The 27,422-nt window shown below is 51.9% G+C and overlaps 3 protein-coding genes across 3 annotated transcripts; 1 reads left to right on the forward strand and 2 right to left on the reverse strand.

Moving 5' to 3' along the window:
• The first annotated feature begins 1,338 nt into the window (after nucleotides 1-1,338).
• On the forward strand, nucleotides 1,339-2,113 carry LOC108863862 (uncharacterized). Its single transcript, XM_018638520.1, has 3 exons — nucleotides 1,339-1,423; nucleotides 1,539-1,648; nucleotides 1,771-2,113. The coding sequence occupies exons 1-3, from the start codon at nucleotides 1,381-1,383 to the stop codon at nucleotides 1,981-1,983; spliced, it is 366 nt and encodes a 121-aa protein (XP_018494036.1). The 5' UTR covers nucleotides 1,339-1,380; the 3' UTR covers nucleotides 1,984-2,113.
• Nucleotides 2,114-9,211: 7,098 nt separating this feature from the next.
• Nucleotides 9,212-9,835, reverse strand: LOC100908019 (uncharacterized). The gene is made up of 2 exons (XM_018638524.1): nucleotides 9,538-9,835; nucleotides 9,212-9,386 (listed from the first exon to the last, which is right to left on the reverse strand). The coding sequence occupies exons 1-2, from the start codon at nucleotides 9,709-9,711 to the stop codon at nucleotides 9,261-9,263; spliced, it is 300 nt and encodes a 99-aa protein (XP_018494040.1). The 5' UTR covers nucleotides 9,712-9,835; the 3' UTR covers nucleotides 9,212-9,260.
• Nucleotides 9,836-11,359: 1,524 nt separating this feature from the next.
• Nucleotides 11,360-11,797, reverse strand: LOC108863861 (uncharacterized). The gene has a single exon (XM_018638518.1). It carries the CDS (start codon nucleotides 11,795-11,797, stop codon nucleotides 11,360-11,362), a length of 438 nt encoding a protein of 145 aa, XP_018494034.1.
• Nucleotides 11,798-27,422: the final 15,625 nt, after the last annotated feature.

The raw sequence follows: 27,422 nt of genomic DNA on the forward strand, positions 1-27,422 counted from the left end.
GTCGACTTGCCTACTCGTCGGAGGTCAACAACCATTTAGAACCTCGAGGAGAAAAGCTCGAATGAAGGAGCGGATCCGATATTCCCGACATTGAACGAGATATTTCGACTAGATATGCCGAGAATCTTGAAACACATCCCAATTGATGTCGCCCCTGATTATCATGGATGACACATTGGTTACGAGGCAGAAGTCTCGTGGTACGTCGTTCGAGTCTCGGACCGTGCACCATTCGCCCGACACCCGGCCGCTCGATCATCATGCGCGGCCACCCGCGCCGGATAAACAAGCGAACGGAGAAACGAGGATATCCATGTGACGCTATCGAGCCGTCAATCCAGAGCCGAAATCGTTGAGTCGAATCGCTCCGTTCCCCGAAATGCATTCGAATCCATTCGACGCGATTCGTAGGCGTGGATATGCTCATCCCGGCATACATATCTCTCACCCAAAAACTCGACCTACGGTGGTGTTTGAGAATTCGAACGTTTGTCTCTTCCAGCATTTCAGACCACGTGTTAACTTACAACGCCCGAGAGCCTTCATTCTGGACGGGACCGATTGTAACGACCTTAGGGAAAGTCCTGTTGGAGGGAATGAGCCGAATAATCTGATACGGGATTGTCACGCGACGTGATTAGTTGCCGTGGATAAGCATATATCGGCATAAATTCTTCTTCATCCCCAGACTTGACCTACGGTGGTGTTCGAGAATTCGAACGTTCATCTCTTTCAGTATGAGAGACCACGTGTTAGAAGACTCGAGAGCCTTTATATGGACGATTTCCAGTAGAAGTTCCGCTGGGTGGCGTTCCCGACTGCGCGTCGATGAGCTCGGAACACGTATACAATACTTCCACCATATAGCAATGAGCCTGTCTTATTGAAGTCCCATTCTGGCGATACGCCCGGAGAGGTAAGGCGACCCGTGGACCGTGGACGACATCGAGGCGATCCTCCGCTTTGTCCGCATCATCTGGAAAGTTCTCGGTCCGGAAAGTTGGTGATTGGCGACTCTCAATATTCAGAGACTTCATCCACGAAAGTTGTGCTCGCAGCGATATCCTCGGAGGGGCGCCCTATATATTTCTGCGGAGAAGGTCGATTCTGCGTGGAGCAAATTTCAAATTTTGCTTCGAGAACGTTCGAGGGTTTGTTATATCGATGGATGTCTAGCTCTATCAGTGCGTCAATATCACATGCGCGATGTTTCCTAGCTCGCACGTCGCTCGAGAGGGAACGTACACCTGATCTGTGAACTACGTCGAGCACCTCCTGAGAGTGAGAGAAGAGAGTGTCTCCGCCATAAATACCGCGCATCTCATCGTTGACGGCACTTCCTGTTTCAGCTGCCAGCTCCAGCTAACAACTTCGATTGCGATGGAAGGTTTGGACGAACTCGCCCACGAGATCTTGAGCAGAGGTAAGTTCCCGCTCGAAGCGCCTGGACGTTTCGAAAGTTTTCGAGTTGTGCTGGCACGTGGCTCTCGCGAAGCACTTCCTCTCCAAGATGCTGGAATCATTTTCGTCATTTTCAGTCTTCGAAGGCGATTGCGCCTTCTGTGAAAAATGGATAGCGGAAGACGAATGTTATGAAGTCGTCTACGACTTCTTGGGAGCCCCGTTGCGATCTCACTGCGGCTGTGTGGTTAGTCGATTTTGCATCTCTTCCTCCTGACATATCTCCCAGAAGTTGTCGTGAATATTTATCTCCACTCCACTTGACGATGGGTCCTAGAAATGGAGATAAAATATCAATCTGACCGGCAGACGTACAACATTGACCTTCGAGGTCGGGAAATCACGAGGGACCTCCTCAGAGATGAGTTGCTCCAGTCGCAGTCCGTGAAATGCGTTGAGTGCCGGAGGCCGCGCGCAACCGTGAGCTGCCGAGACCATTATGTCCACTTCACCTGCGCCGAGAATGACGGCGTCAAGCCGCCGAGGTGCAGCGCGTGTGCCGAAAACAATATTTCAATGTGAGAGAGGTTCATCTGGTGTCTGCATAACAGTAGAGAATAACGCCTGTTTGTCGTCGGGAGTCAGATACTCCGACGCAGATCTGTGAATACTTTAATGTATATAACGGAATAAATATATATATTTTTTTTCTGAAATTTCGGAGTTTTTTCATCTCCCTCCTTTAGCTGAATCGTTCTCGGGAATGTGACGAATTGTTCAATCGTAAGCCCAAGGGAAGGAGGTCTTTCCGATCTGCGCCGATCCACCCTGGTCTGCAGGGAGGAATGTCGGTGGAGCCGACTCAATTGTAAGGGCTTCGGTCATACGGAATCGGTCGAGAGGATCGGTCGGTGGAACGGTGCCACTCGAGCGCTCTCAAATAGAAGGATAGAAGGAGTTATTCTACATCCGCGGGACAACACCGGAGACGTTCTCTACCATCGCGGCAATGTCTCTGACCAACGTGAAACCCCGGAGACCTCAGCTTGTGGAGAAGAACCACATCCTCCCGTGCCGAAAGAAGTTCTCCTAGCAGAACCTCCGGAGCAACGAAGTGAGAATCCGCCGATTCTTTCAGAAACCTCGAGTCTGACGAGGATTACGAATCGTTCCGAGGACTTTCGGAGGGTCTGAACATTTCCTCGGACGAAAGAGACAAACTCCGTGAGCACATCTTGGTGAGTCCTCATTCGATGTGGTCTTCGATGCTTAGTTTGAGTAGAGAACACTTTCCGCAAGAGACTGGTCACTATTCGGCATGGATCACGGCTGCAAGATGTACGGCTTCCGTTCGACATCAAGCAATGTCGGTTACCTATATGTATAGTTTCATGGATGCAAAAATGGACGACGTTCCTCTTATCGAACCGCGGAGTCGACCACAAATCCCGTGTTCGTCCTCAACACGACGGTCCCAAAAGCATTGTGCATCATCGAATACAATCAGAGATGAAAAACATGCAGTATTTTCAGCTGATGAGGACACCGTCATTCCGTCATTGAGCGGAAGAAACGAGTCGGGTTGACCTGTTCCGTATACGCGGCGTGGATTTCATCGTCGGAGCTCCTCATGTCGTCAAATGTCATCTGATGTTATTCTCTTGTCGTGCGGACGTTCATCATATGTGAGCATGCTTCTCATAAATCGATCAAGGACCGTCGGGCTGCTACGCATTCTCTGGGAGGATGCATGGAAAGGCATAACCTGCATAACCTGCTCTATAGGGGTGAAATCTTCGAAGCGGATTCCAATGTTGACGGCCGACTTCTGACCTGCTGCAGACCCTCACTCGTGAGTAATAGTTCAAGGCTCGAATCACAAACAATGGACAACCCAATTGCCAGAGAAGTTTGCGGCACGGCTTCTCGTTCCATCGGACGTATCGGGGAGACAGGCTACGCGTCAAAAAATCCGAGTCCTCGCCGGCGCCATGAGCAGTAGTGCTCACGACAGTTCCAGTTTAATTTCGTGCGGTGCACAGCGCAAAACTGTACGCGTACATATATCGTGAATATATACGTCGGGATCTTAAAAATCGAACATTTTATCGTAGAATCGAGCCTCTCTCGGCGGGTGAACCGACTGCGATACACTTGTGAAATTTCTCTCCATCGCGCATTTCAGACCCTGCCGACGCGCGGCGTTAGATCGGAAAACCCCGGGAAGAGCGGAACCAGAGGGCAGAGAAGAGTATTGGGAGAGCCTGCAATCGGTAGTTTTCAGATATCCAGTCCTCGCTGGTGCAGCGCTCCTCTGAGGAAATGTTGGGGAAGAAATGCGAAGTGTCCCCGTGTCAAAAAAGACTTAATCGCTTCAAGTCCCCACTCCTTACTCCTACTCATCATTCGGATCCGAAAACTTTCTCATCAATCAATGGCTACGATTGAGCTTTTTTCCGTCCGGAGCATCGCTCGACAACACGCAGCGCCAACGGCTCGCTCTGTCCGTGTCTATCAGGATCCACGAGGAAACTATCCCGAGCTCTGTCAATTAGAGCTTGGAGCGTCGAAAGAATGAGTAGGATTTCACACGAAGGTGAGCGCGTCTATCGGAGCCACATTTGGTCGTTGGATTGATGCCTCGGGGAGAGGCTCTCTTTCCTTTGGATCCACACCTTGGAGGCTGGGATGCAGCGTTCTATGATCTGGCGCTGATTCGCCGCCGTCATTCACCTGAGCGCGATCCATGCGATCGCTGATCGTGGAAATTCTTTGGCGATCGAACAAGCTATCGAGCAAATAAAGCAGCCAACCGAGGACGCATGTTTCGGGGTATCACGTAGAATGAGAAATAGATTCGGAAGGGGGAAGCACCGCCAGGGACTCGGTCGGATTCCCTCCCTTGGATCTCCTCGATTCTCGACAAGAAGGTTTGAAATGGTGCTCCCCTGTTCTCCACGGCATCATGAATGTCTGCCTCCAGGAGCTTCATGAGGCGTGTGCCGATGCGAGCTTATGCGTCGAGGCCCAATCGTTTCATTTCGAATTCAGTACAATCGAACCGTGGGGAGTTCGATCGCAGAGAGACCTGCCGTCTCTCAGTCGCGAGCGGGAGTACAACCAACCGCAGCGATAATAACGATACAATCATTCTCTATGATATTATTCCACTTATCGGATATACTTATCGGGAACGCCTTAAAAAACTCTCAGAGCACAACACAGCAGAGCCTCCGCGCTTTTGGTACAGCTCTCTTGCTGATTCCCCTATTTTGCTTCGCGATCTCATCCTGCGAGGCCCTTTTTTTTAATTGCTTGGGTTTGTTGAGTTTTTTTGCATTCTTCGAAGTCGTATTCTTCCTCTGATGTGCTCCATCGCTCTTGGCAACGTCAGAGAGGTAGTGTTTCGCCCCTTTCGTGCTTTTTGCATGAAGAGGCACCGGTTGGGTCTGTGACGTCCTGATAGGTGAATTTCTCGCTACAATCTCATCGGACTCGCTCTCTGTCGAGGGTGGTGTGACCGTCGTGTCTCGGTAGATCTTCCGTTTCAAGCAAGCTTTCTGTTCTGATTCCGTCGCACCAGGCGGAGTTTTCTCTCTCGAATTCCGGACGGGTGCAATTTCTTCTCTGACAAAGACTGCGGGGGGCGACGCGCTCGACCTTTTTGTCGGCCGCGCCGCTTTGTTCTTTTTCACCCCCTCCGGGAAGGTAGACCCGCGTGTTTTGCCGCCTGGAGAGCGAGGGCTGGATTTTCTCGTTTCTTTCTTGACCGCATCACTCTTCTTTGGCACCGCGTTTTTTTTCGCGGCTCCATCTTCTTCCCTCGCTTGCGTCTTCTCCTTCAACTCGTGATCGGCGTTCATGACCGATTTTTTCGGAGCTGCTTCCTTCCTAACTTTGCCTTTTTCCGGCGTATCACGCCGTATCTTCGCACTTTTCGGCGGAGAATCCCTCGCGGCTGTTTCCGGCGAGTTCGGACCTACGATGAGGAATTGTTCCGTCAGCAGAGGGAAACCGCTCCCATTCGTGGCGTTCGAGTCCCGAGTTTTGTCCACATCTCGACTCATTCCGCTCCCCGAGGATCTATTTACTGACCATTTGTGACATCGACGTAGTCCATGATATCGCTGAGATCCGGCAATTCATTGTCGCTGTCGAGATCTGGGAAGGAAAAGGTTGAGGTCGATTCAGTCCTCGGATGGACGAAATGTCTAGCTCAATCCTCGCCTCCGAAATACTCAATCGAATCCCCGGTCGTCCAAGGTTCATTCGCACAATTGTCCGCGTGTCGGTACATGCACAGACAATATTCAGATTTTTGCTGAGCACGAGGGGCGGACCAGCCGATCTCATCGGGATCCACGACCGACCCTCGGCCCCGAGTTATCATAATCTAATGATACTCACCTACCTAACCAAAGAATGTGTCTACTGAGAGTTTCGAAATAGTCCAGTTCGCGGAGAAGCTCTGAGAGCCGGGCGAGAGTCCCTCGCAATCGGAAAGCCTCGATTCGGATGAAGTCCTATCAACAGTGTTTCGAGGATCCCTCCGCGCGGCTCCACTACTGAGCCGCGCGGGGCGTTGCTCTCGACCATCCCGCAGAGAATACGCATCGCTCGGGGATCGGACATTGATAGAAAGCTTCGGATAACTGGGAAAACTCACGTTGTTTGTGGGCAACTCCTCGAGTGCCATAGGCGGGTAGCGGGGCGAAGCCTGGCTGCCCGTAAAGATTCCCATGAAGATCGGATCCATAGTTGGGATATTGTAGCGGCTGCTCTTGTGGCTGGCCTTGATATCGAAGCTGACTTGTGCCAGATTGCTGCTGTTGCCGTTGGGCCGCGTACTGTTGTTGCCCAGAGTACTGGTGCTGTTGCAGACCGGAATAATGTTGCTGTTGTTGGCCTGAATATGGTTGCTGCTGTTGGCCTGGATATTGGGGCTGCTGCTGGCCTGGATAGCCGAAGCACGGCTGACCATGTTGTTGTGGGTGATGTTGTAGCGGAGGTCCCATCGACCATCGACTTCGTTCTTGGTGCTCGACCGAATGTTTATGACGCGTTTGAATCGGAGGGATGATTTTTGTACTTCGAGGTGGTTCCCCTTTGGCACGATCTTCCAGGATCAGATGCTCCGATGGAAAAAATTTCAAGAAAATACCTCGGGAGAGGGAAATACGTTGAGGTAACAACACTAACCGCTAACCGGTATGCTGAGCTTCGTTATTCAGGTCGCTTGCGCTAAGTCAGCTCATGAGGCGAATATGATCGTGTAGCAGGCGACCGAACTCCAATGCGCACCGAATTCCGGACGAGGATCGAGTTTGTGGGCAATGGAATCCTGAGGGGCTCCGGCGGGCTTCCTCGTGGGGCTTCAGATCTCGTTAAGGCGACCGTTGTCCAGCACCATTCCGCGACGCATCATGATGGAGCGGAAGGACGCAGCATCCTTCTCTGGATAACTATTCGGAAGAAGCCAGAGGGTCTCCGACAGAGCTCTCGCACGTCTCCGCTGGGTGATCATGTGCTGCACGACCCGGACTAAGTGCTCTCTCCAAAAAACAATCACGCGAATCGGAGAGATGAGTTCAATTTATTCAATGGCACTCGAAGTCCCTATTGACTTTCAGCTTGCTCGCATCTTTCCTGTCGTTCGTAAAAATGATCGTGCAGAGCTTCCCATCGACATTGAGAGTCACTCCGTATTTGAGCGACAGTGGATTCTGCAAGAAAGGTCCTTGGCTCATTGTCGGTCAGTACCCCGGAGATGTCACTCCGAGGGGGAAGCATAATAAATGTTCATAATCATGGGATTTCCCCGTGAGCCATTGTCTTCCTTGATCGGCTACTCGGAGTTCAGCGGAGTAGGAGAGTATATACGCTTACGGATTCTGAGACCGAGTCGAGCTCGATTTTTTTCGCCTCTGGAAACGACGACCTAGCGCGGCTCAGGGCGAGATCGATAGCGTCATCCAATTTACGATCGCCGATTGCCGCCGAGGTGGAAACGTCGAGCATAAGGGCCGCAACCAGACTGAACACTATGGCGGAGAGACGCATGGTGAAACAAGGCACAGAGAATGAGGAATGAATATCTGGCGCAAGTTCACGACAGCACGATCCGTAGGAAAGAGACGGCAAGCTCAGGATGGATTGGCCAGCCAGCTCCACTTCCGTGCTTGGTCCAAGCTTAAGGTCGCGTCTCGTACCGGGGCACACTAGTGAGCGAATTATTCGGCCTTGATTAGATGCCGCGCTCGAGGGAGCCGTCGAAAGCGGAAAACGACAACAGCCGACGCTGGCTGATATCGGAGACATGACACGGCAAGCTCTAAAGGCAACTCGCCCGTTGCTGAGGGGGCAAGCTCAGTTTTCCTCCGTTCTTCGAAGCTGTGTTCGCCCCCTCCCCTGTCTTTTTGCAAGGTGTGCCACGCCGCGAAGTTTTTCGCTGATATTTTGCGGGACAATACAGTCAGTACACACCCACAAGTTCCTAGGGCTCGTTCTAGATCATGACTCGAAATTTTGCTCTCATGTCAACTCAATCTTCTCCAAGATGCGCTCAGGTATCGCGGTTCTCGCGAGAATACGCAACGTGGCCTCTCTACCACTCAAAAGATCAATATATTTGCCCTCGTGGAATCCCACGTCCGGTACATGATCCACATATATGAAGGCACGACGACCACCCTCTTGTCGAAGATTCACATTCTACAAAAGAAAGCGGTGAGAATCATCCTGAACAAGGGGCACAGGGAGCACTCCTCTGCCCTCTTCAAGAGTCTGAATATTCTGGAATTCAGGAGGCTATACGCCCTTAATCCCGTGTATCGCCTGAATCCTATACGAACCCTCCTCCCAAGACCAGAACGCACCAGACCCGCTTCAAAGCGGAGGGTCGCCTGGCTCTCACTGAACTCGCCAAAACTCGTAATAGAAGAACCCCTTTCCCAAACTTCAATAATAAGCTGTACAACAACTTGCCTCCCGACGTTCGCAACTATACAGACAATCACCTAATCTGTAGAAGAGAATTCGTCAGAGAAGTAATCAAAAATTACTACGCCACAACTACTTGCGATGAAATTAGAAGAATCCTCTACTAGCTCTGAAACTGATATCCATTAGGTAGAACCCCCCCCCGGCAATAGACCCAATCGATTGACGACGTATATTTTCCGTGCGACTGTAACACGGATTAATTCCACAGCAGGCACGTACTGTCATTGCATTCTTCATCGGGGGTTAATAAATTATCAACGATTAAAATAAAAATAAAAAAAATTTCCTTGCTCGACCGTCTGAGAATCGTCCCCGAGTCGGGCTCGCCATCGCAGGCGATCATACCGTGACGATCTGCCGGGTTCCTGGGAGGCGATCGCCACGGGTGTGTTTTCATTTCGATATCGAGCTCGGCCAACAAGGTGGACAGCGGAGGTGGCTGTTGTCGCCGCCCCCGCCAGAAGTATGCGACCTCAAACCTCCGATCGATGGAGCGTCGCGACCTCTTCCTTTGGATGACGCTTCTCTGTCAATAAGAAATCTAGCTTGGACTTCTCCCAGGACCGCAGGAACTCCCGAAGCGAAGCGTGGATCACACGCTCCGATCCGCCACGAATCTTTGCACCCCAGAGGAGGGAACTTGTCTGGAATTCCGTTCAATGGAAGTCGAGTCCGGGTTTCGTCCGGCACTCGTTCCATCGATGGTAACCGCTGGGTCCTACCAGATGAGAAAGAAGACCGAGTCAACGTCCAGATGCTTCAGGCGAATTTCTCAGATTAACTTCCTAACTTCATGATCTCGTTGAACTTTCTCGGGGGACATGGCCACTCTCCAGGGGAGGAGAGCTCCAATTTATTCACTGACACTCAAAATCCCTCAGAACTTTCAAATTTTTAGCGGATTTCTCGTCGTTCATGTACATGATCGTGCAGCGTTGTCCATCGATGTTGAGAGTCACTCCATATTTTGGGGAGTTGGGATTCTGCGAATCAAGTACAGAAGTGAGTAGAGACAAGATCCGAGTTCTAACCACTATTAAATACGATATCTACCGGGTTGTGGCTTTCTTCACCGCTCGGCGAGCTTGATGGCGGCTTCCGATACTTTCAAAGGAAATATTAGAAGATGCTCACGGATTCTGAGACGGAGTCCAGCTCAATTTTCTTAGCTGCTGGGTAAGACGTTCTCGCGCGTTCCTTGGCGGCATCGATGGCGTCGTCCAACTTAGCTCCGTTTGCTGCCATTGCGGGGGATGCATCGAACACGAGGAGCGCGACAGAACAGAACAGAATCGCAGTGAGATGCATGGTGGACTGAAGAGCGGGGAGCTAGAAATGAATATCGACCGCAAGCTCGAGGTGATACAATCCAGTGGAAAGTGCTAACCAGTTTATCGGTCGAGCGGCTAGCTCGACATCCGTTGCTCGACTCGACCTCCAGATTGCATCTCGAGCCGAAGTGCACTTGAAATCGAATAAGTTCGCGTCGATAAGATGCTGCGCTCGAAGAGAGCCGTCACAACAGGAGGATGAGGAGCGGAGAAATGGGGCGCTCTCTCTCAGTCGGCACCGCGGGAATGAGTCGCTGGAAAAAACATCCAAGAATAGCAGCAGGATCGGGTGGACACTTCCCGGCCCCTCGGGAAACTAATAGGATTGTGCCGTCCCCCACCGCGAAAGTCTGCGTGCCTCTTGATTTCCAATGCAAAACATTTATTCGAGAATATCGTCAGAAGCGGTCCAATGAGTATTTCAGCAGTCGGCTTCACGACATAGTCTTATTCCCTGGAGTCCACTGCGGCGGGCCCCGTCTAATCAGATTTCTCGCCCAGCGACTCCTGAAAAGTCTGATCACGCGGGGAGCCTCCTAATTGAAGACCGAGATGATCGTGATTCTCCGGGAAACTCCCACGACTCTTCGCTATGTCGTGTCCGACCCTTTGAATTATCCTCCGGGAGGTTCAGAGAATCCTTCGGGAATCCAAATGTGTTGAGATGATGGCATTTCGTGTCACTCTTCGAGAGAGACGGCTCGTGCCACTGCGGGAGGGACATGTCGAGCTCACCTTCCTCAATTTCGCTAGCGATTTGACGAGACGGAGACTCAGTGCGCGTCCGCGCACAACGTTTCTAACCTTCAAGACGAGTTCAGAGTACGCCTCATATCATTCGGTGGAGTCAGTCCATGGCAGCAATCTGGAATCACTTTGACGCATAGTGGCTCGTTCCGCCTTACGATACCGAACGAGTCGGATGGCCGCTCATTCCTACCAGACGATTGAGAAAGTCCTTTCTTGGAGCAACATGTATCCGCATGCATGCAACCTGATATAACTTCAGCAACCACCCCGTAGAATCCTCTCGCGGAGCATAGCTGCGAGAAAGAATACATAGAATGACGGACACTGCATCGCTGGATTCTCCGCTCAAGGTTAGTCAGTCGGAGTAGGTGTCATCGTGCGGGCAGGATTGCGCCCGAATCCGCCGAGAATTCGCTCGTGGAAGCGGTAGTCTTGTGCTTCACGATCCACGACTGGTCATCGATATCCGGGCTAGGTTTCCTATAGCTCGAGACGGTGATCCAATCTTAATACCTGGGGAGCACCTCCTAGGAGCTACCTTGAATCCATCTGTTTTTCAGCTCTCTCTCCCCACCTATTTCGCCGCACATGGGATTCGGCGGTTGCGGAATGATCCCGCGGTGTGCAAATTGATGTTCTTTTTTTCTGATCTTCTACCCCTCCGCCAAATGATTATCAGAAAACAGTTCCTCCTACTTGATCTCGGAACTCATGTGGTACTACCGTGTTTCCCCGAATATAAGCCGGGGCTTATATTCGCCAACTACCCGGAAAAAAGCAGGAGGGCTTACTTTCGGGGCAGGGTTTGTTTCAACTTATGAGACAAATCAGAATGACAACAAAAATCCGAATTCGACAAATTACCACGATGATCGTCAATCGAATACGACAATCTCATCCTCTTCTGTCACGTCTTGTTCACAATCTAAATCTAAAGCCTGAAGAACCCCCTCAAGCCTCTGACTTTCGATCGCAGAGCGATCCCTTGGGCCGAGACGCTCGTGTTTCCCGATGTAACTGTCCTCAAAGGCATGACTTTTATCGAGATAGCCTGCGCGGAGAGCATTCGCGACACACTCATTCGAAATCGTTCCCCGAGATTTCCTGACCCACGAGACAACTTCACTCAGAGGGGGTTTCACGAAACCCCGCATGTTCCTCTGCAGACGGTGCTCGATGAAATCGTTGACGTTCGAGCGCAGATAATCTTTGAATGGTTTATTTATGGCCAAGTCCAGCGTCTGAAGATAACCTGTCTTGCCAGCGGGAATCATGATCTGATCAACGCCCCTACTCGCGAGAAATTTCTTCATGTCTCGGGACAATTATATGGTACTTATCGCTATTTCTGAGGTTGAATACCTACAATGTGGACTCGCAGACCGAATTGCTTACTTTCGGGCTGGGGCTGGCTTACTTTCGGGGTAGGGCTTATTCCAGCGATGAGCCCGAAAATTCGTGTGGGGCTTATTTTCGGGGTAGGACTTATATTCGGGGAAACACGGTAATTGTAAGGTACGCTGTGCTTCGATTGTGGTTCGCAGAGCACGGAGTTCATTCAGTAGGGCGGATACCGTTCTCTTTATTTTTGTTCGAAGATCGCGGCCTTGGGCCGGGCTCGACGGCTGGTTAGCCTATGAGAGTCAAATTTTTGAAGTCCCTCGACCAAACTGAGGGTATCTCCTACGAGTGGAACCTATCTCAGCCGTGGGAGGGGCAGCGGGAAGAATTCCGTTCCGCTTCGAAAGGAAAAAAGTATCGCAATGGAGAACGGTTGATGCTGACGCCATCTCTCGTCTTTATTTGATTAAAGATCACTGAAGTTCGTCGCCATGCTTGCAATACCGTCACCACTCTTTTCTGAATTGAGCTGATGCCGATCGTCAGCTTAGGCCTCATACGGATATAGCCTAACCTGACTGCCGGAGAATTCAGGAAGCAGGAGCAGAGCCTCGCGCCGCGGCGTACATGAAACAGGCTTCGCGTCTGACTGAGCCGCAACTCTCGAAGTCGCTACGAGTACGGCTTGATCGGTGTTCAACTCATGATTGGTGATAGTGAGGAAGAAATATTGAGAAGAGAACTTGAAGATATTTATGAGGGGGAGAAGACGACCATCAACACATCATCGGCCTGCGTGATTGAGGGAACAATTACCGCTATGAGTTGTCCCTTACACAGAACGATGATTGGTGGCAAGTGACAAAAACAGGGGGAATCATATACTTGCCATTCCGGCAAAAGATTCTCCGAAAGATTGTTGACACGCTCGCGAGAATTGAGACGGATACTGCTTGCAACCTTTACGGGAAGCCCGCTACAAGTGCATGAGTTGTCGCAGATTACAACGACTTGCATATGTTTGAGCGTACGGGAGCCCGGATTTATTCATGATATTAGGTGCAATCCTGCGTGGATGGGATCAAAGGCTTCTTGCCGTCAGGGCAATGTTCCTCTGGCCGTCACGTCATAATCGCGAGCGTGATGTATTCCATCGTGAAGAGGAAAGTTTTCAGGGAAACGGGCTGCTGGATGAATACGATCGAATCGAAATAGAGGAATTAGCCGCAAGCTCTCAAGCGGCTACTGAAGATAATCAGTCTTGGACAAATCGATCAGAAAATTCCCGCAGAGGTATTTGACGGCGACATCGATGCGGGATCCCGAAAAAAGCCGAGGTGGAGCGGAACCCCCCAGAATCATTCCTTTGAGGGTACCATCAGCGGGAGGAATTCAGCGCCAGATTCTTTCAAGTGGGCTCTTCCGTCGCACCGGCTCTCCTCCCGAATTACAAAGCCCATACTCAGCATGATCCGCGCAAGTGCTCTCTCGAAACTCACTATCAGGAGCCTCTGACCCCCTCACGGCGCACGGCTCACGACAGGAAGAGTGCTCCTGTCCGTTCCGCATCCGATTTTCTGCATGCCACGCATGTTTGGTGAAAGGATTTACCATCGGTTCCGGGAGCGTCTTGAGAAAACCTATGCACCCGTTCACCGAAGCCATTTCCGTCTTTCCGTTGTATTCTCAAAGAACATGAATCAGTCGATTCGGAAGGAATAATTCGGCCTGCTAGGGCTTGGTCCTTGGAAAAGTCTCCCGCTCGGTACGGTTCTCATCTCAAGCTGCCTCTGGTTGATGATGACGATTACATTCCGTGAGAACTTGAATCGGGGTCTCATCTGGGGTTTTCGATGTCTTAGGTCCCATCGGCTCCTCGACCAGAATTCTCGATGGAGTGGTGAGAGGAACTCGTATGGCTCGTCGGGTCATGCGGCTTCCCGGTGAAAATAGCCTATGCTTCAGGCGCAAGAGCTATCTGACGGAACGGGTAACCGAATGAAGCACAGGGCGCGGCATAACGGCTGGGATGGGCCACACAGAAGTTTGGCTTTGCATCTGTAGGAGGAAGATGAAGCTGGGAGCTGCTGGGGTGTAGCCATGCCTCGGAATCGATTCCATCGAGCGGACAAGAGCACACGGAGACAAAAGCTATTAACGTCGAAGCTTGTCGCGTCGCCCCTCCGGGACAATATGGACAGTCATTCGAGGCAATGAGAAGGCTCAAGCTCCCCACTAATGGACGGCTGCATACTCTGTGGGAATGCCTTTCTCTCCCCATGCTAGGGAACTCTTGAATTTTGAATTCTAGATATGCAATCGCCCATATGCAAGACATACGATTTCCAGAGTTCGGATGACATCACGAACAAATTCAGCCTTCGTGCATCGCCTCTGTAGCATGCGAGTGTTTCGAATTACAGACGAGCACTCAAGCCGATCCCTTCAAAGTAATGAGAGCGTCCCATTCATGAGACTGGGCCGAGATTAAAGGGAAGAAGAAGCAGGGAATCAGGCTAAAAATGGTCATTTCCGAGGACGGAACTCGGACTTCAGAAGCAAGGGTCCATTCAGAGCAAACGTCCAACAAGTCTTGAAGTCGAGTGAACGGCTTGAAAGAAGAGCCATCAAAGGAAGCAAAAGACTACGAGAACTGCTTCGCGAAAGTGTTCTGCGAATGACAAAATGGCTTTTCCGAATCCGCTACGCTTCCGCGAGATCCGACCAGGCCCTCGAAAGCTGAAAACTCCACGGCTCGTTATCCTGACCACCTCGTTCCCCTAACTAAGATACTGTCGGCAATTACGCAGGAAAAGGAGCTGTCGTTATCGATTCGGAGCAGCGTCTTCTTTGGTTGCGAATAAGATGGGAAGAGCTCCAACGCGCATGCTCACGGATGTCAAGCAATGAGCGACAGATTGATCCGAAGGTGATCAAAAGTCCAAGGGGAACGCGCCATGTAAGGGGAGTTTCTGCTCGGGAGTTTGTTTGTGGAAACTGCTGTAGCAGAAACCGCTAACTTTCCAATTTGCTCACTGGATTTTTCCCGCCAGAATACGAGTCTTTCGAGTTGCTCATTATCGCCTGACTTCCATTCCCCCCATCGCGTCCCCCGCCGCATGCGTCCTAAGCTGAAAGCTCCACTAATTGACTGTGAGCCTAAACCACACAAGGAGCGAAGACGGGACGAAAAACGAGAGAAGGCTGGCCGCCGCATCAGCGAGGGACTCGAGGCGAAAATCGTCTGTCGAGCGTCTCAGAATGCAGCTCGCATTGGACTGGGGCTTGCTTCGCTCCGTGTGGAGCGCTCCAAGAAGTTTCCACTCGTCTGTGTTCACATGATGCTGCAGTGTCGCCGCTCCCACTGTGTTGCCACTCTTGAATCAAACCCAACGGAGTCGAAGTCACTTGGCTCGAGAACATATTGCTCTGCGAAATCTCGAGCGAGTGTCCCCGTTCATTCTCGTGGACCGTGATTCACTGCTATAGGGACCAGATTTCGGGGGAATTGCGAAATCTTCATCCAGCACGGATTTGCCACGACTCCATGACGGGAGATGCATCGACGTGGGGTTTTCGTGTCTGATTACTTATCACATTACAATCACGAGCGCATCCCTCTTACACCGCAGCCCGATGTCTACCACTGGACTCGTTCATAGCTGTGATCACGCAGACTCCCCCATTCTCGAACCCTCTTATCTTGCGAACGAATGCGCGGGAGCGGATAGAGATTGCGCGGAACATTCCCCCGGTCAATCCCGACGCTAGATAACGGGAAAGGAGTCTCGGGTAAGTCTCAAATCGTATTAGGATTTTTTTCTCCCGGAGCGCCACCAACGTCCATGCGTTGATGCGAATTCTGGCGCAAGGGTATCGAAACGCTTCGCAAAGACTATTGAAGGAAGAGTAATGGGAAAGCTCGAAGCCTCGCGGAATTGAGCCAGACAAATGGCTCAATGTTATTCTGCCACATCGGGAAGTTCACCGCTATCATTGCAGATTCGATTCCGCATTCGTTGTCTTCTGAGTTTTCGCCAGAGAAGAAAGAGCCTTGAGAGAAGAGCCTTTGGGGATCCGGGTGCCCAAGAATCGAGTTCTGCAATGGATGAGGCAGTATTCTGGGGAAGGGGGCCGGGGGCGCTGTCGATCTCACATGCGGAGGACGTGCCTGTGTCGATTAGAGGAAGCCGGCTCCCTCCAGGAGCTTTTCGGCGATAGACTCTTCAATCGACTCCGGGAAGGATGTAGGGAAAAAGTCTCACCGGAGATGCGATGAATGGGAACTTCCTGCTTCTGTGTGTAATCGGCTGCAGCCCAATGGTCAGGTTATGGAGCTCAGATTGGGGAATTGCTCAAAGGGTCGCATCGGCCGATTTTCCGGTTTGGCCTCGATTCCGGTCACACGTTCACTCCATTCGGGAGCAGGGATCAATACGCTGCCAGACGAGCCTGGAATGTCATCGAGGACCGCTCCGATGAAATATCGCGGTCATGAATCGCGACTAGGTATCCCAAAGAACCGCGCTTCCTGGATTCACAATAATTTGCGGTTCCACCTCAACAGGGGGCTATCATGGAGAAACGCGAGGGACTGAAGGGAACCGCAGGCAAGGAGATTGGCGGTCTCTCGGAACTCGGAAAGCTCAGTCACTAGGCAATTCGCGTCCCAGGCAGTCCTGGGCCGCTTAAGTTATTCTTTTGAGAAACCGATCATCGAGCTCACTCTGTCGGCACAGTATCAGAAGACAATCGAGAGCTTGAAAGTCGAGAGTGACCTCCAGTTTCACCCGAGTCCTCTCACGCCGGTACCAAATTCCGAGGGCTGGCGACGTCGCGCTCCTGTGGTACGTCGGTCAGCTACTCGGCGGGACGACTTCCGAACAGCAATCTGAATATTCGTAAGCATCCAGAGTATTCGGCAGAAAGCTTCGCATCGATTCTATCGGATCGAGACCGGCGATTCCACGCCATGATGATGACGATGTAGCTCCTCGGAGTTACCTTGCACTAGACTGAGTGATGAAACTGACGCAACGCTGCGAAAACGCAAGGAGGACTATAAGTATGAACATGCGTCGATACAGGACGAGACTCGGGAAGGGGGCGCGATCATGCAGTCGACGATGGCCACAATTAAGCGGAATCGCCGAGATGGAAGAACTACATCTGAAGCAGATTCTGGCGAATCGCGCATCAGGACGTCGCGTACGCCGAATGCAGTCGCCTCGCTCAACCCGAGAAGCTGCTGAATGAATGGAGATGCTCGAAGGGCTGAATCTTATCTGCTCACGGTCCGCCGACGTAAACAAGGACCAACTCGGATAAGGTGATCCCCCGCATAGGTCGACCACAGATTACAAGCCGATGGAGCGAGACTCCCTGTCGATTTGTGCTATCTCATGAGGAGGTCTCTCGTGCTGTCGGCTCAGACAACTTCACGGTGATCGAACTCGGATCTGCATGCTCATTATGGCATCTTGGCGTGAGCTGGGCTGCGGTGGAGTCGAATGACGAGTTTGGACTCCCCGAGCCGTTATCTCTACACCGTCTGCGAAGTATTTCTATGGTTCCTCATATTTTTTTCTATCTCAGAAATGTCGCATCGGTACTCCCTCACGGCATCTTCAGCATCCCCATGAGTACTAGAAAGATTTTGAAAAGCTCTGGGTTCCCAAAATTCGAGCGAAGGTTCTATCCGACCTGATAGCCGTCCGACAAATATCGAACATTCATCGTGGCTTGGAGCTCTAGGAGTTGGCGACAACCGGACGAGAACCGTGCTTCCGTCTCGCGATATGGCACACTATCGGGGAAGGTTCCCCGAGCCCCCCGTATCATGGACGGAAGAAATAGCACACGGAGGAGGAAGTTGCGACCATCTATCTCCGTAGAAGATTCGTCTCGCTCGTATTTTTGCATCGCTGCCTTAATGTTCCTACATTATCGTCACGAAGAGGATGCGTGGGGCTTTTGACAACGCCAGCGAGTTGAGCTCGACGGTTTGGGAGGCACGGAAGGGAACAACAACAACACCGAGCAAAATGTGTTCTACGTGAGTAGGGGTCAGAGCTTTGGATCGCTTCAGACTTTAGAGTGTCTGGGAACAACACTCGAGAATCGAATCGGAAGCTTCGCGTCGCTCTCCGAGTCGGAGATCTATCAACCTGTCTGCGAGAGAGAAAAACATCTCCAGATTCCTGAGCGCTAAGTCGCAAGGCCGATTCAATCGACGATGCTCCCGGAGGTTCAACACCTAGTTCGCGGCGTCGACGGGCTGAATATCAGTTCTGGGGCGGTGAATGATCCGTGAAATGAATTCGACACGGCTAGAGGGTCGACATGTTCTTTAGTGGCGATACTCGACTGTCGGACTCCTTGATCTTGACATCGTACCTAAAAATCTGTCCCTATCACCCGATATCCCCCCAGAGACGATTTTCCTGTGCTCATTGGTTTCCTCGACTGTCCCGCCTGAAATGAGAGGGCTAAGTGAAAAAGGACTCGGAAGATCAGAATATTGACTGCTCCGACGACTGAGGACTGAAACTACGGACGAGCGGCTCCCCGTATCCGTTCAGCGTTCCAGCTGCCTCGCTGCGGAAATAGCGTCTGTCCGCGGTTCGAATGATACATACTAACGGTAGCAGAGCTCACTCACGTATGTTTTGAAGCTCCGATAGCTCGATCCTGGCTCGCCCTCCCGACGGTCGGGATTAGTCTAGACAGAAAGACTAATTGAGGCTATTATGGCGACGCGATATTTATCGCATGCGATGGAACACGTGTTCGCTACAACCTCTACATCGACTCGCCGCGAAATATTCAGCTCCCGAATAGGTGAGCGTACCGTGTCCAGGATTACCCAACTAAAATCCGACCAGGTCCTCAGTCCGATGCACCGGCCACTGGGCGATTTAGTCCTTGCAAGGAGCAGAATTTTCGTCAATCTCCATCCAGTGCCTCTTTCCCCCTGGCCGCATATAAGGGCTTCGTAAGTATCGTTCTTGAAAGGGAAGTCCGCTGGAGTAGATATTCGGAGCTATTCCCCGCGCACAATGGAGCCCGGATGGGTATTAGATAGCGCCGAGATGAATATTTAATAGTTTTGTGATAAACAGACACAGCGAGACACAGCTGTGGATCCAATTTCGGGCTGAGACTCCAGAGACTCGCTCGAGATTCTCCCCAATTACCCGCTGCGTGGTAACACCGACGCGCAAGGAGAGAAACGTGACGAGGCGGTGTAGAACAGAGTTCGAAGTCTGGGGGGCACTCAATCCTATGGGGAAATGATCCGGCCGACAATGTGGACTCATCCAGAATCTCGTGCGACGAAGACGACGACTCGACATTTCACAAAACAATTTGCGGAAGACGCTCCAGGTGTGGCTCTCCCCCATTTTCTCCCTCGGAAGGAAGAACAATAGTCTCTACAGACTTCAAAGGTCTACTGCTCAGCTGTCCGCGGAGGTCACACGAGGAGGAGGAGGAGAACTCTCAGAACGAGATGCTCTGAATCCCGTGAGACTTGAGGCTCGTGGCCTGCATGGTGCTCATCAACGTTCGGAAACCGTTTCGCTTAGCTGCCGTTCCCGTCGTGTGAGCCGAGTCAAAGCATGGTAGAGCAAAGAGAGCGAACGTTTGGAAAAAACGAATGCGAAATTTCCGACTCATTACATTAGCTGAGCCGCCCCATATCTTGATTAGTACTTCGGGAGGTTCGCAAGCTCCACAAACAGCGAGCCGATTGAGAATAATATCGTTTTGCGGGACGGACTCAATTGTCCGAGTCATCAGCATGTGGTTCCGGGAGCTTCTGGCGAGCATCGTTGATTCCAATGACTCGAATTACGCGCCTCGTTCCAATTTATCGCCATCCGTCTGCTCGTGAAACCGTCCATCAGTACTCGTTCCTATGCTACGAAAAGCCTCGCAGAGATGAGTTTTAATTACGCTCTCTGACCGTCGTCGCTCTCTGACTCTGTTGAAACGTGTCGCTGCTCACCCGGAGCTCCAACGAAGCGTCTCCAATCGCATTCGAGACGACCGTTTACGAGGAACTCTTGACACGTCTGGAAGATTCGGTGTCTGGGTGGATGCTCCCGATTCTCCACCGTGTGGGTCACGTTCCCGACATCCACAGCCCATCCAACCGACATGCTGGAGAGAGCTCGCATTTTGTTCAGAAAACGCGCGCTGATCACGCAGCGGACGCGCGGCTCATTCTTCTTGTTCCAGAGTTTCGAATTTTTTCCGATTCATGGAGTGACGTCGAGCGAGGAACATTCGACGGATATATTTTGGAACAACATTGCCGTTTTTTGTTTGAGCGCGCATGAGTTTCTGACCACGGAGATCGCCAGGGACTCCCGCATCGAGGCACAGGGGATTAGACCAAGATCTGATGAGAAAACATTGCCGGCGGCTCTCTCGGCCACGAAGAATCGAAATAAGTAATAAGGTTTCGTTATCCATAGCGGTGGGCAAACCGTAAATAAATCCGCTTCGAGAGCTAGACCAGGGTAAGAAGTTGTTTTGACTCGGCTCCGCTGGGGAGTTCATCCACGCGCGAGCCGACCGGATCGAGCACTCGGAGCGATATACTGCGTGGCGATCGAGTATCCATGGCAATGGATCCTTTTGAAAAAAAACCGACACCTCGGCTTTGTAGATATTATTTCGTGCATGGAACGTGGGCTCGGGCAGCAGGGCCAAGGTACCATTGAGACGCTGCACAATTTTGAGCCGCTCGAAACGATATCTGGGGCGGAATCTCTCAGGATTTCACATCCCTGTCGCGAGCTTCGAAAATGATTCTCGGAGAGGCTGAGTTCCACTCGTACTCCCAGCCTGCGAATTGAGCGACGTGTCGGTCAGGTGGATAAAGGTAGTTCTAAATGTTGGGACTGTGCTTTATGTGCCCTGATCCGAGGCTCGACGCTTAAAATGACCCTACGCGTTCCGGAGCGGAGAACTCACCCAGTTCAGAGTCCCAAGAACTAGGAAGGCGAAGAGACTTTTTTCTCCGCGGGGGCTCATCGAGGTACCGCTGGCCGCCCTAGGAATACCCGTCAAGCCAGTCCAACCGGCACTCGAGTCGGTCGATGCCCAGAGAGTTCTCCGCAGCTCTCGTCATTCTTGATTCTGACACCTAGTGCCTGCTATATCGGCCAATATCCGAGCCGTCATCGCGACCCCCCGATCTCGGGGTCCGTTCTGGCCGAGGAAAAGCCAAACACCTCAAGCACTTGTCGCGACGGTCGAATCGATTCCGACTCAGCAGGTGGTCGGCGGCGCATTATCTCGCGAATAGATTCCGAGCATAGGTTGACCACAATGATGTACGTTCTGGACGAGAACGCAAAAAGCGAGCGGAAGTGCAAGACGACAGATACATGAAAACGGATGGGAACGCCCCCTTCCCCGGATCCGGATCAAGCTCATTCACACAAGAGGAAAACACCCCGCTGGAGTAGGATCCGGAAAAACGAGTCACGAAGGAACTCTCTCGGGGCGACCTCGTGCCGTAAGACGAGATAATTGGCGAGATACCCTCGGAAGTCGTCTTGTTGCCGGGAGACAAAGTTGTCATTAATTGTCTGCAAAAGCACGACAAAGACGGACTACAAGTCGGCGGAACGTCGCCAAGCCACTCAGTCATCGAGGGAGACATCAGCACAGAGTATCGAGAATCGACTTTCAATCTTGACGTTGTACCCCATCTCGAGCTTCATGTATGTCCTCCTCCGGATCGTCCTCCTCGGAAGTAGATCCTCGGATCGTGATTGCTTCGGTAACATGGTGAGCCGTCAAGAGGAGATTTTTCTTCCCCGATAAGTTTCATGTTGCTCGTTTGAGAAGTTGTTGAGAAGTTCACTCTCCTCAAGCCGAGTTCGTGGAGGGTGTCCCAATGGGTCCGGGGAATAGACTAGAGGAAGCTCTTCGAGCGGGGCGTCCGCTATATCTTTTTCCCCACAAATCGGTTATGAATTCCGTCGACGTCCAGCTTCCAATGTTTTTTTCTTCTACGGAGAGGAGGGATAGTAATTTCTTCGGTCGAAACATCGAAGCTTTCCCATTTCTAGACCCTAGGCGGAGACCCTGAGTCCGAAAGTTTGACGTCAGGCATTGTGATTTCGGAACGGAGGATTCAGACCTTTTCCTGTAGCTGAAAGGCAGTCTATATTAGGAACTGAGGCATTCACTCGGTTATCGTGGAGTGAACACTCACATACACGCTCGACGCCCCCGTGGTTGATCAGGGAGATTCGTATTCGCCTCGTCCACGCCTGAGCGTCTGTGGCGACCTATTCCGATCGCTAACCGCAAACAAAAACACCGAAACGACTGAAGCAATCTCTCGCTGGGTCTTGGCGTCTAGCAAAAGAGATCCTCGTGGCAAATGTGGCACCCACTGTGAGCGATTAAGAGGCTCGACACTTATCTGCAGTTGGCAAAGCCAATTAGCTTACACAAGGGAACACGTTCAATTATTCACCTGCAGTCACAAAGCTCCATCCGGCGGAAACCAGTGCTGGACTTTTGCATAAGTAGATAGTGTTGCTTCGTGAGTCCGCTTGTCGAATGGAATCTCTGCGAATGACTGCGTACGAACACCCTCTTGACGTATCTTCCCGTCGGTGCGACGAATTGATTGACCCGCGGCCACGTGATGAGGTTGTTTGCAAGCGCCCATGTCAGCGATATATAGAACCGCGGTCGCTCTTTGGACTCCTCTCGAGGGAATTGCCATCAAATGTTGTCTTTTTACCTTTTCAGGTTGGCGCTTTGAGTTTGAGTCGAGTCTCCGAGCAACGGAGTCCTCTCTGCTCGCGCGGTGACCCTCGAAGGAGTCACCTACCTCATTAATGCCGTCGCGCGCCGCAATATCTTCCGCTCGTCGTTGCGTCGAAGTCACTTCATAATCCGGGTAGCGCGAACAGAGCACCTGCATCTAGAACAAGCTGATGACAAAAACGGCCCAGACTGTATTTCGATCCCAGCCGGAGTATTTATTCATGGGAACGGATTTCAGTGGGAAATCCGTGAAACGAATCTGAGCCGCCATTGCATCGAAGTGCGATGAACTCGCGCTACGGTCGGATTGTTTCCGTTTCGTTGGACGGAGCTGCCGTCAGGGCAAGGCCCCACTCAACGGCACAAACAGCTTCTCCCGCATCGGCTGTGAAGGATGTGGAGGCCTACAGTACTACAGTGTACGGGTCGTTCGCTTCTGTTTATACGCGAGGAATTCCTCACTACGCGCATTCTTTCGGTTTATAAGAAAACTTTCTGAGAGGGCTGGCTCTCTGTGTGTCTAATTCCACACAAGACGGGCGACCCGAAGGAAGTTTTCTTGACCGAGCGAGCGTCTGTCCAGAGCGACTCGCTCACCGGTTCCCTGCCTGCCATTACCAATTCGCACATGCTACTTTATCGGTCTCCGAGGCGTTTGTGGACGACCGCCCGATGGTCGGTTGGAGCTCACGGGTGAGATGTGAGTTCCAACAATTGCGAAACAACGGCTCTCCACGCGGATGTATTGAATTGGCAACCTTGACATTCTCGCTCGTTGAGGAGACGCTCAAGCGCTTCGCTTGTTCTCGTCTGTGCCGAGCCCCGTAATATGATGACGGGGCGAGAGCAAACTTTGGGACGGCTTCGACGATCGAATCGCTTGCGGAAATTGCTTGAGGACTACAGCTGTCTCATATCAACGATATGCTTACAAATGCTCCGAGGGAGAGTCTCTCGAGGGCGATACTCGCAGCTTGATCGAGGCGTTCGTACCGCTCGCGACGCGACGCCACCGGAAAGAATAATATGCTCGTTCTTGCGATCTATGCATTCAGACCAGTTAGCCAGTCACACTTGAACCCAATTATAGGTCAGTGCATCATCTCCCCCGCCTTCGCTGGACGAGTGTGTCGAAAGTGATCAAATGAGCCTGATCTTCGCGGGACCGGGACCAGTGAGGTCGAGACCTTCGAGCTTCTTCCTGAACTAGAAGGTGTCAGCCGTCGAAGGCGGTGGGCGCCACGGGATTGATGCTCTGTCCTCAAGCGTCAGATAACTGACTTGGACACTCACTGCAAGGGACCGCACTGCACGTTCTCGGCCGGTCTGCTCTCAGCAGCTGCACTGCGAGAAAAATTGATTTTCTCTTTCTTTACCCCATTTCGCCAGCCGAGAAATCCGGCGATTCCTAATTTTCAAGATCGTTCTGGGCCTTCGTTCAATCCTCGTGTCGTCGGTTGCGGGTTCAAGCTCACTCAGGTCGACGCTTTCTGGAGTCGCGACTCGACGACATGGAGACTGAGCGCGAGTCAATCTCCGTTCGGTTTCGCTGACCATATTGTTGAGTCCCGCAAGCCTGTTGAGGAGCGCAACACTCCCCGAATGCGCGGACCTATTTCGCGAGTCGTCACACTCGGGACCGTTGGACTCCAGCCAAATGCATTCGCCACTTAACAAGTCTCAAACTCCGTTGCGACTCGAGCTTGGGTTGCTCGACCACCGAACTTTAATAATAATCGGAGCCCATCGCGACCATGGAGAGCAATATCAACAGAGCGTACCCTTCGCAGCATTCGGAGCGTACCTCTAGGTGCTGCCGAGTTCGCGACTGCCCGGCCCGTCCTCGGTCAACGACGCTGTTTCTCGCAGAGAACGGCATTTGTCTGTAAACGAGTTGGTAGCCGTGTAACAACTCGCTCGATACAATGACGTTCCAGGCGACGACTCTGTCCCTCCGTCTGCTGTCCAACTTCGCCCTGCGGTTCTATTCACTCGATCAGCGAGCCGTTCCGAATTGTTCCAAACAAGCGAAGCCCGACGCCGCTCCGCCTTCCGCCCAACAAGTCATAAAATCAGGGATAATGAAGCCGACGGCCTCAACAGGCACTTGTGGGACGCTCGTTACCTCCGGTGAGCATTCTGCTGTAGGAGATAGGACGTCGGCTTGCCCTGGAAGGCTTCATATTTGGCATTGAGTTCGCTCGTTGCGAGCGACCCAAGTCCTCGAGCTATTGGTCGTCCCAGTGACTGCCGAGCCTTCCGGCCCGGATGTCTGGCAGCTACAGACTACAGACGGCATTCGAAAGCTTTTACAGCACCGAGATCGGCGCTGACGCGGCGTTCTCAGCTGTTTCGAATCATAAACTTGACCGATTGTAGCCTACGGCGCGGCGTTGGCGAGCTCCCTCCGAATGAGTCGGAGCGTGGTCACACCAGCGGAATGAGGTCGCAACTCGGTGGCTATTACCCGACAATCGGATGTCGGGAAAGAGATTGGAGAGCTCGAAATCCGAAATCAGAGTCCCCGGACATCAGGATGGAAACAGTTGTATGGAGGTTCGATTCGAGGTTCCGCGATGCCATGAGCTCGGGCGGCCTTCAGGCTCACCGAGGGACAGATCACGGCTTCACGTTCTCTCCGGGTTCCGGCCCAGGGATGCTGAGGAATACACCCCAAACGATTTTCAGAAACGACATGAGGTTTCCCCCCGACTATCGTTCTTACCTTCAGACCCTTGCAGACTGGGAGGCGTCGCCGATGAACTTGTCCGAGAAAAATTCCGGAAATCGCTCGGAAGAAGCCGATTGATGCTAAAATAAGAACTCAGGGTGCCTGATGCAGAAAGAGCCGCGGCTGTCGTTAGGAGTTTCACGTCGACCGCGCGAGGCAGAATGTATCTCCGCCAACGAATGCGGGTCCTCAATAAAATCGAGGGTCGTCATTAGGTTGAATGCGAAACTTTTGCTCCCATTCCGAATCGTCCCACGTTTTGATCCGTTCGCCGAGCCGTTCGGCAGGAGATAGGCGCTCTTTACATCCCGAAACGCTGTCCTGTACGGTTCAGGGCGTGTTCGTGCATACTTTTTCCTTTCCTACTTCAAGGCCTCCCACACGGAGCGGGGAAACGGTGATTCTGCACGGTTCGGTGACGGTAGCTGCGAATAGGGCTCGCTTCGCAAAAACGATGTCGTTCTCGGTTGATTCCCAGAGAACGAAGAAACGACGAAAGGAGTATAATAAACAAAGGGTGTCGCTCATTCCAACGTGCATCAGTTGCCACCGAGGATTTCCTCCCTTGCAACAAACTCCGGCCAAACGATGTTCGCCTCACACAAGGCCATAAAGTGGGACTCGGTGCCACAAGACGATCCGCCCGACGGGCACGAAAATCCCCATATTCGAACGTAATCGCGTATGTGACCACAATTTGACAAGCAGAAAAGCTAAGCTTGATGTAACGCAACTGAGTCCATGACATAAATCGGATTGAGCGTCCCCGACCTCACGCAAGAGTTCCTTGTGAAAGTTCAAAAGATGTTCCGATCCATATCGAGTGCAACAAAATATCAAAGGGACACCCGCGAAAAGCGACTCCAAACGTTCCCTGCTCGTTCCACTACCCGCCTATCGCATCCGAGATCCTCGAGTCTGTGTATGCACGCTCCGGAGAGCACTCCGCCCCCAACGGTGATCGACCAGCAATAACAAGCTATGGAGCTCGATGCGATGCACGAGCTCCGAAGAAAGCTCATAAAGCGCTTATCCGCTCGATGGCGGGGTCACTCGTAAATATACGTCTATAAAGAACTCTGGAGCTATCGGCATTTCCACACTCCACGCGTTGCGGCAAAGTCACGTGCAAACTTTTACCGACGCGGGCGCGCATCGTCGCATCCCGGCAGGAGAGCGCAAACTCTCGGGAAAATTCTACTTATAAATACTAGGGGAATCTGGCGCTGATCCGTCGCTCGCAGAAGCTCCGCAACCGGTTTCCTATCCGCACCTCTGGAGTACGGAACCAAGCTTGTCGCCCGGTTTTTCTGTAATGGTTCAACGCGGCGGTCGAATTCACAAAAGAGAAGGTCGTTTCCGTCGGCAGTTCAGGGTGTCAGGATCATTTTTGAGCTTGCGAGGTTGAGAATGAAACCTCCGTATTTCCATTGGGTATAGCCGCCGGCTATTGCGAGCACCTACCATATTGTCTGACTCCGTTCATAGCGGTCGTTTTACCTATTAGGAGTGATGGAAGAAGCGACGGCGGTAGTAGACACAATGGAGTCAGAAGCGAGCTCGTCTAACGAGAAAATAAATTCGGGCGAGGCCGGTCCCGCGGCCTCCGAACATCCGACATCCTAGACAAGACGTCAAGCGAAAATCAGGGAATCTACGTCAGTCCAGTGAAGAAAAGAGGGAAGCCGCGACTTATCGAGACTCATCCATGGGCCGTCCCGGAGATTTACGTAGGACATCCAGGGACGAGTTCGGAGGATGAGAGGTGAAGGCAATTGAGCGGAGGGACAATCTAACCAACCGGATCGAACAACCTGATGGCATCGTCGACTCCGAGGATCATCGACAAGTTGTGAAATTGGGCGTGTTATCTGTTTGAAGGAAAATGGGGCAGGAAACCGGCGTCTGGGAAGATCTCCCTCCACTCATTCCACTAGTGAACGGAGTCCCCGGCGTCGAGGGATGTGGTCGTAAAATCAGCAAACCTAGCAGCCTCAATTTTCTTTTAATAGACGTTAGACGGAACCCCCCAGAATCGCTGTCCATTAAGCCCTCCGAACAAATTT

The sequence above is a fragment of the Galendromus occidentalis genome, unplaced genomic scaffold, assembly GCF_000255335.2.
Source record: "Galendromus occidentalis unplaced genomic scaffold, Mocc_1.1 scf7180000077086, whole genome shotgun sequence".
Taxonomy (NCBI): Eukaryota; Metazoa; Arthropoda; class Arachnida; order Mesostigmata; family Phytoseiidae; genus Galendromus; species Galendromus occidentalis.

Coding starts and splice junctions, on each gene's coding strand:
- LOC108863862 (XM_018638520.1), top strand. CDS start 1,381: ATGGAAGGTTTGGACGAACTCGCCCACGAGATCTTGAGCAGAG. Junction 1,424..1,538: donor CCACGAGATCTTGAGCAGAG/GTAAGTTCCCGC, acceptor CGTCATTTTCAG/TCTTCGAAGGCGATTGCGCC. Junction 1,649..1,770: donor GATCTCACTGCGGCTGTGTG/GTTAGTCGATTT, acceptor TCTGACCGGCAG/ACGTACAACATTGACCTTCG.
- LOC100908019 (XM_018638524.1), bottom strand. CDS start 9,711: ATGCATCTCACTGCGATTCTGTTCTGTTCTGTCGCGCTCCTCGTGTTC. Junction 9,387..9,537: donor TGGACTCCGTCTCAGAATCC/GTGAGCATCTTC, acceptor CTTGATTCGCAG/AATCCCAACTCCCCAAAATA.
- LOC108863861 (XM_018638518.1), bottom strand. CDS start 11,797: ATGAAGAAATTTCTCGCGAGTAGGGGCGTTGATCAGATCATGATTCCC.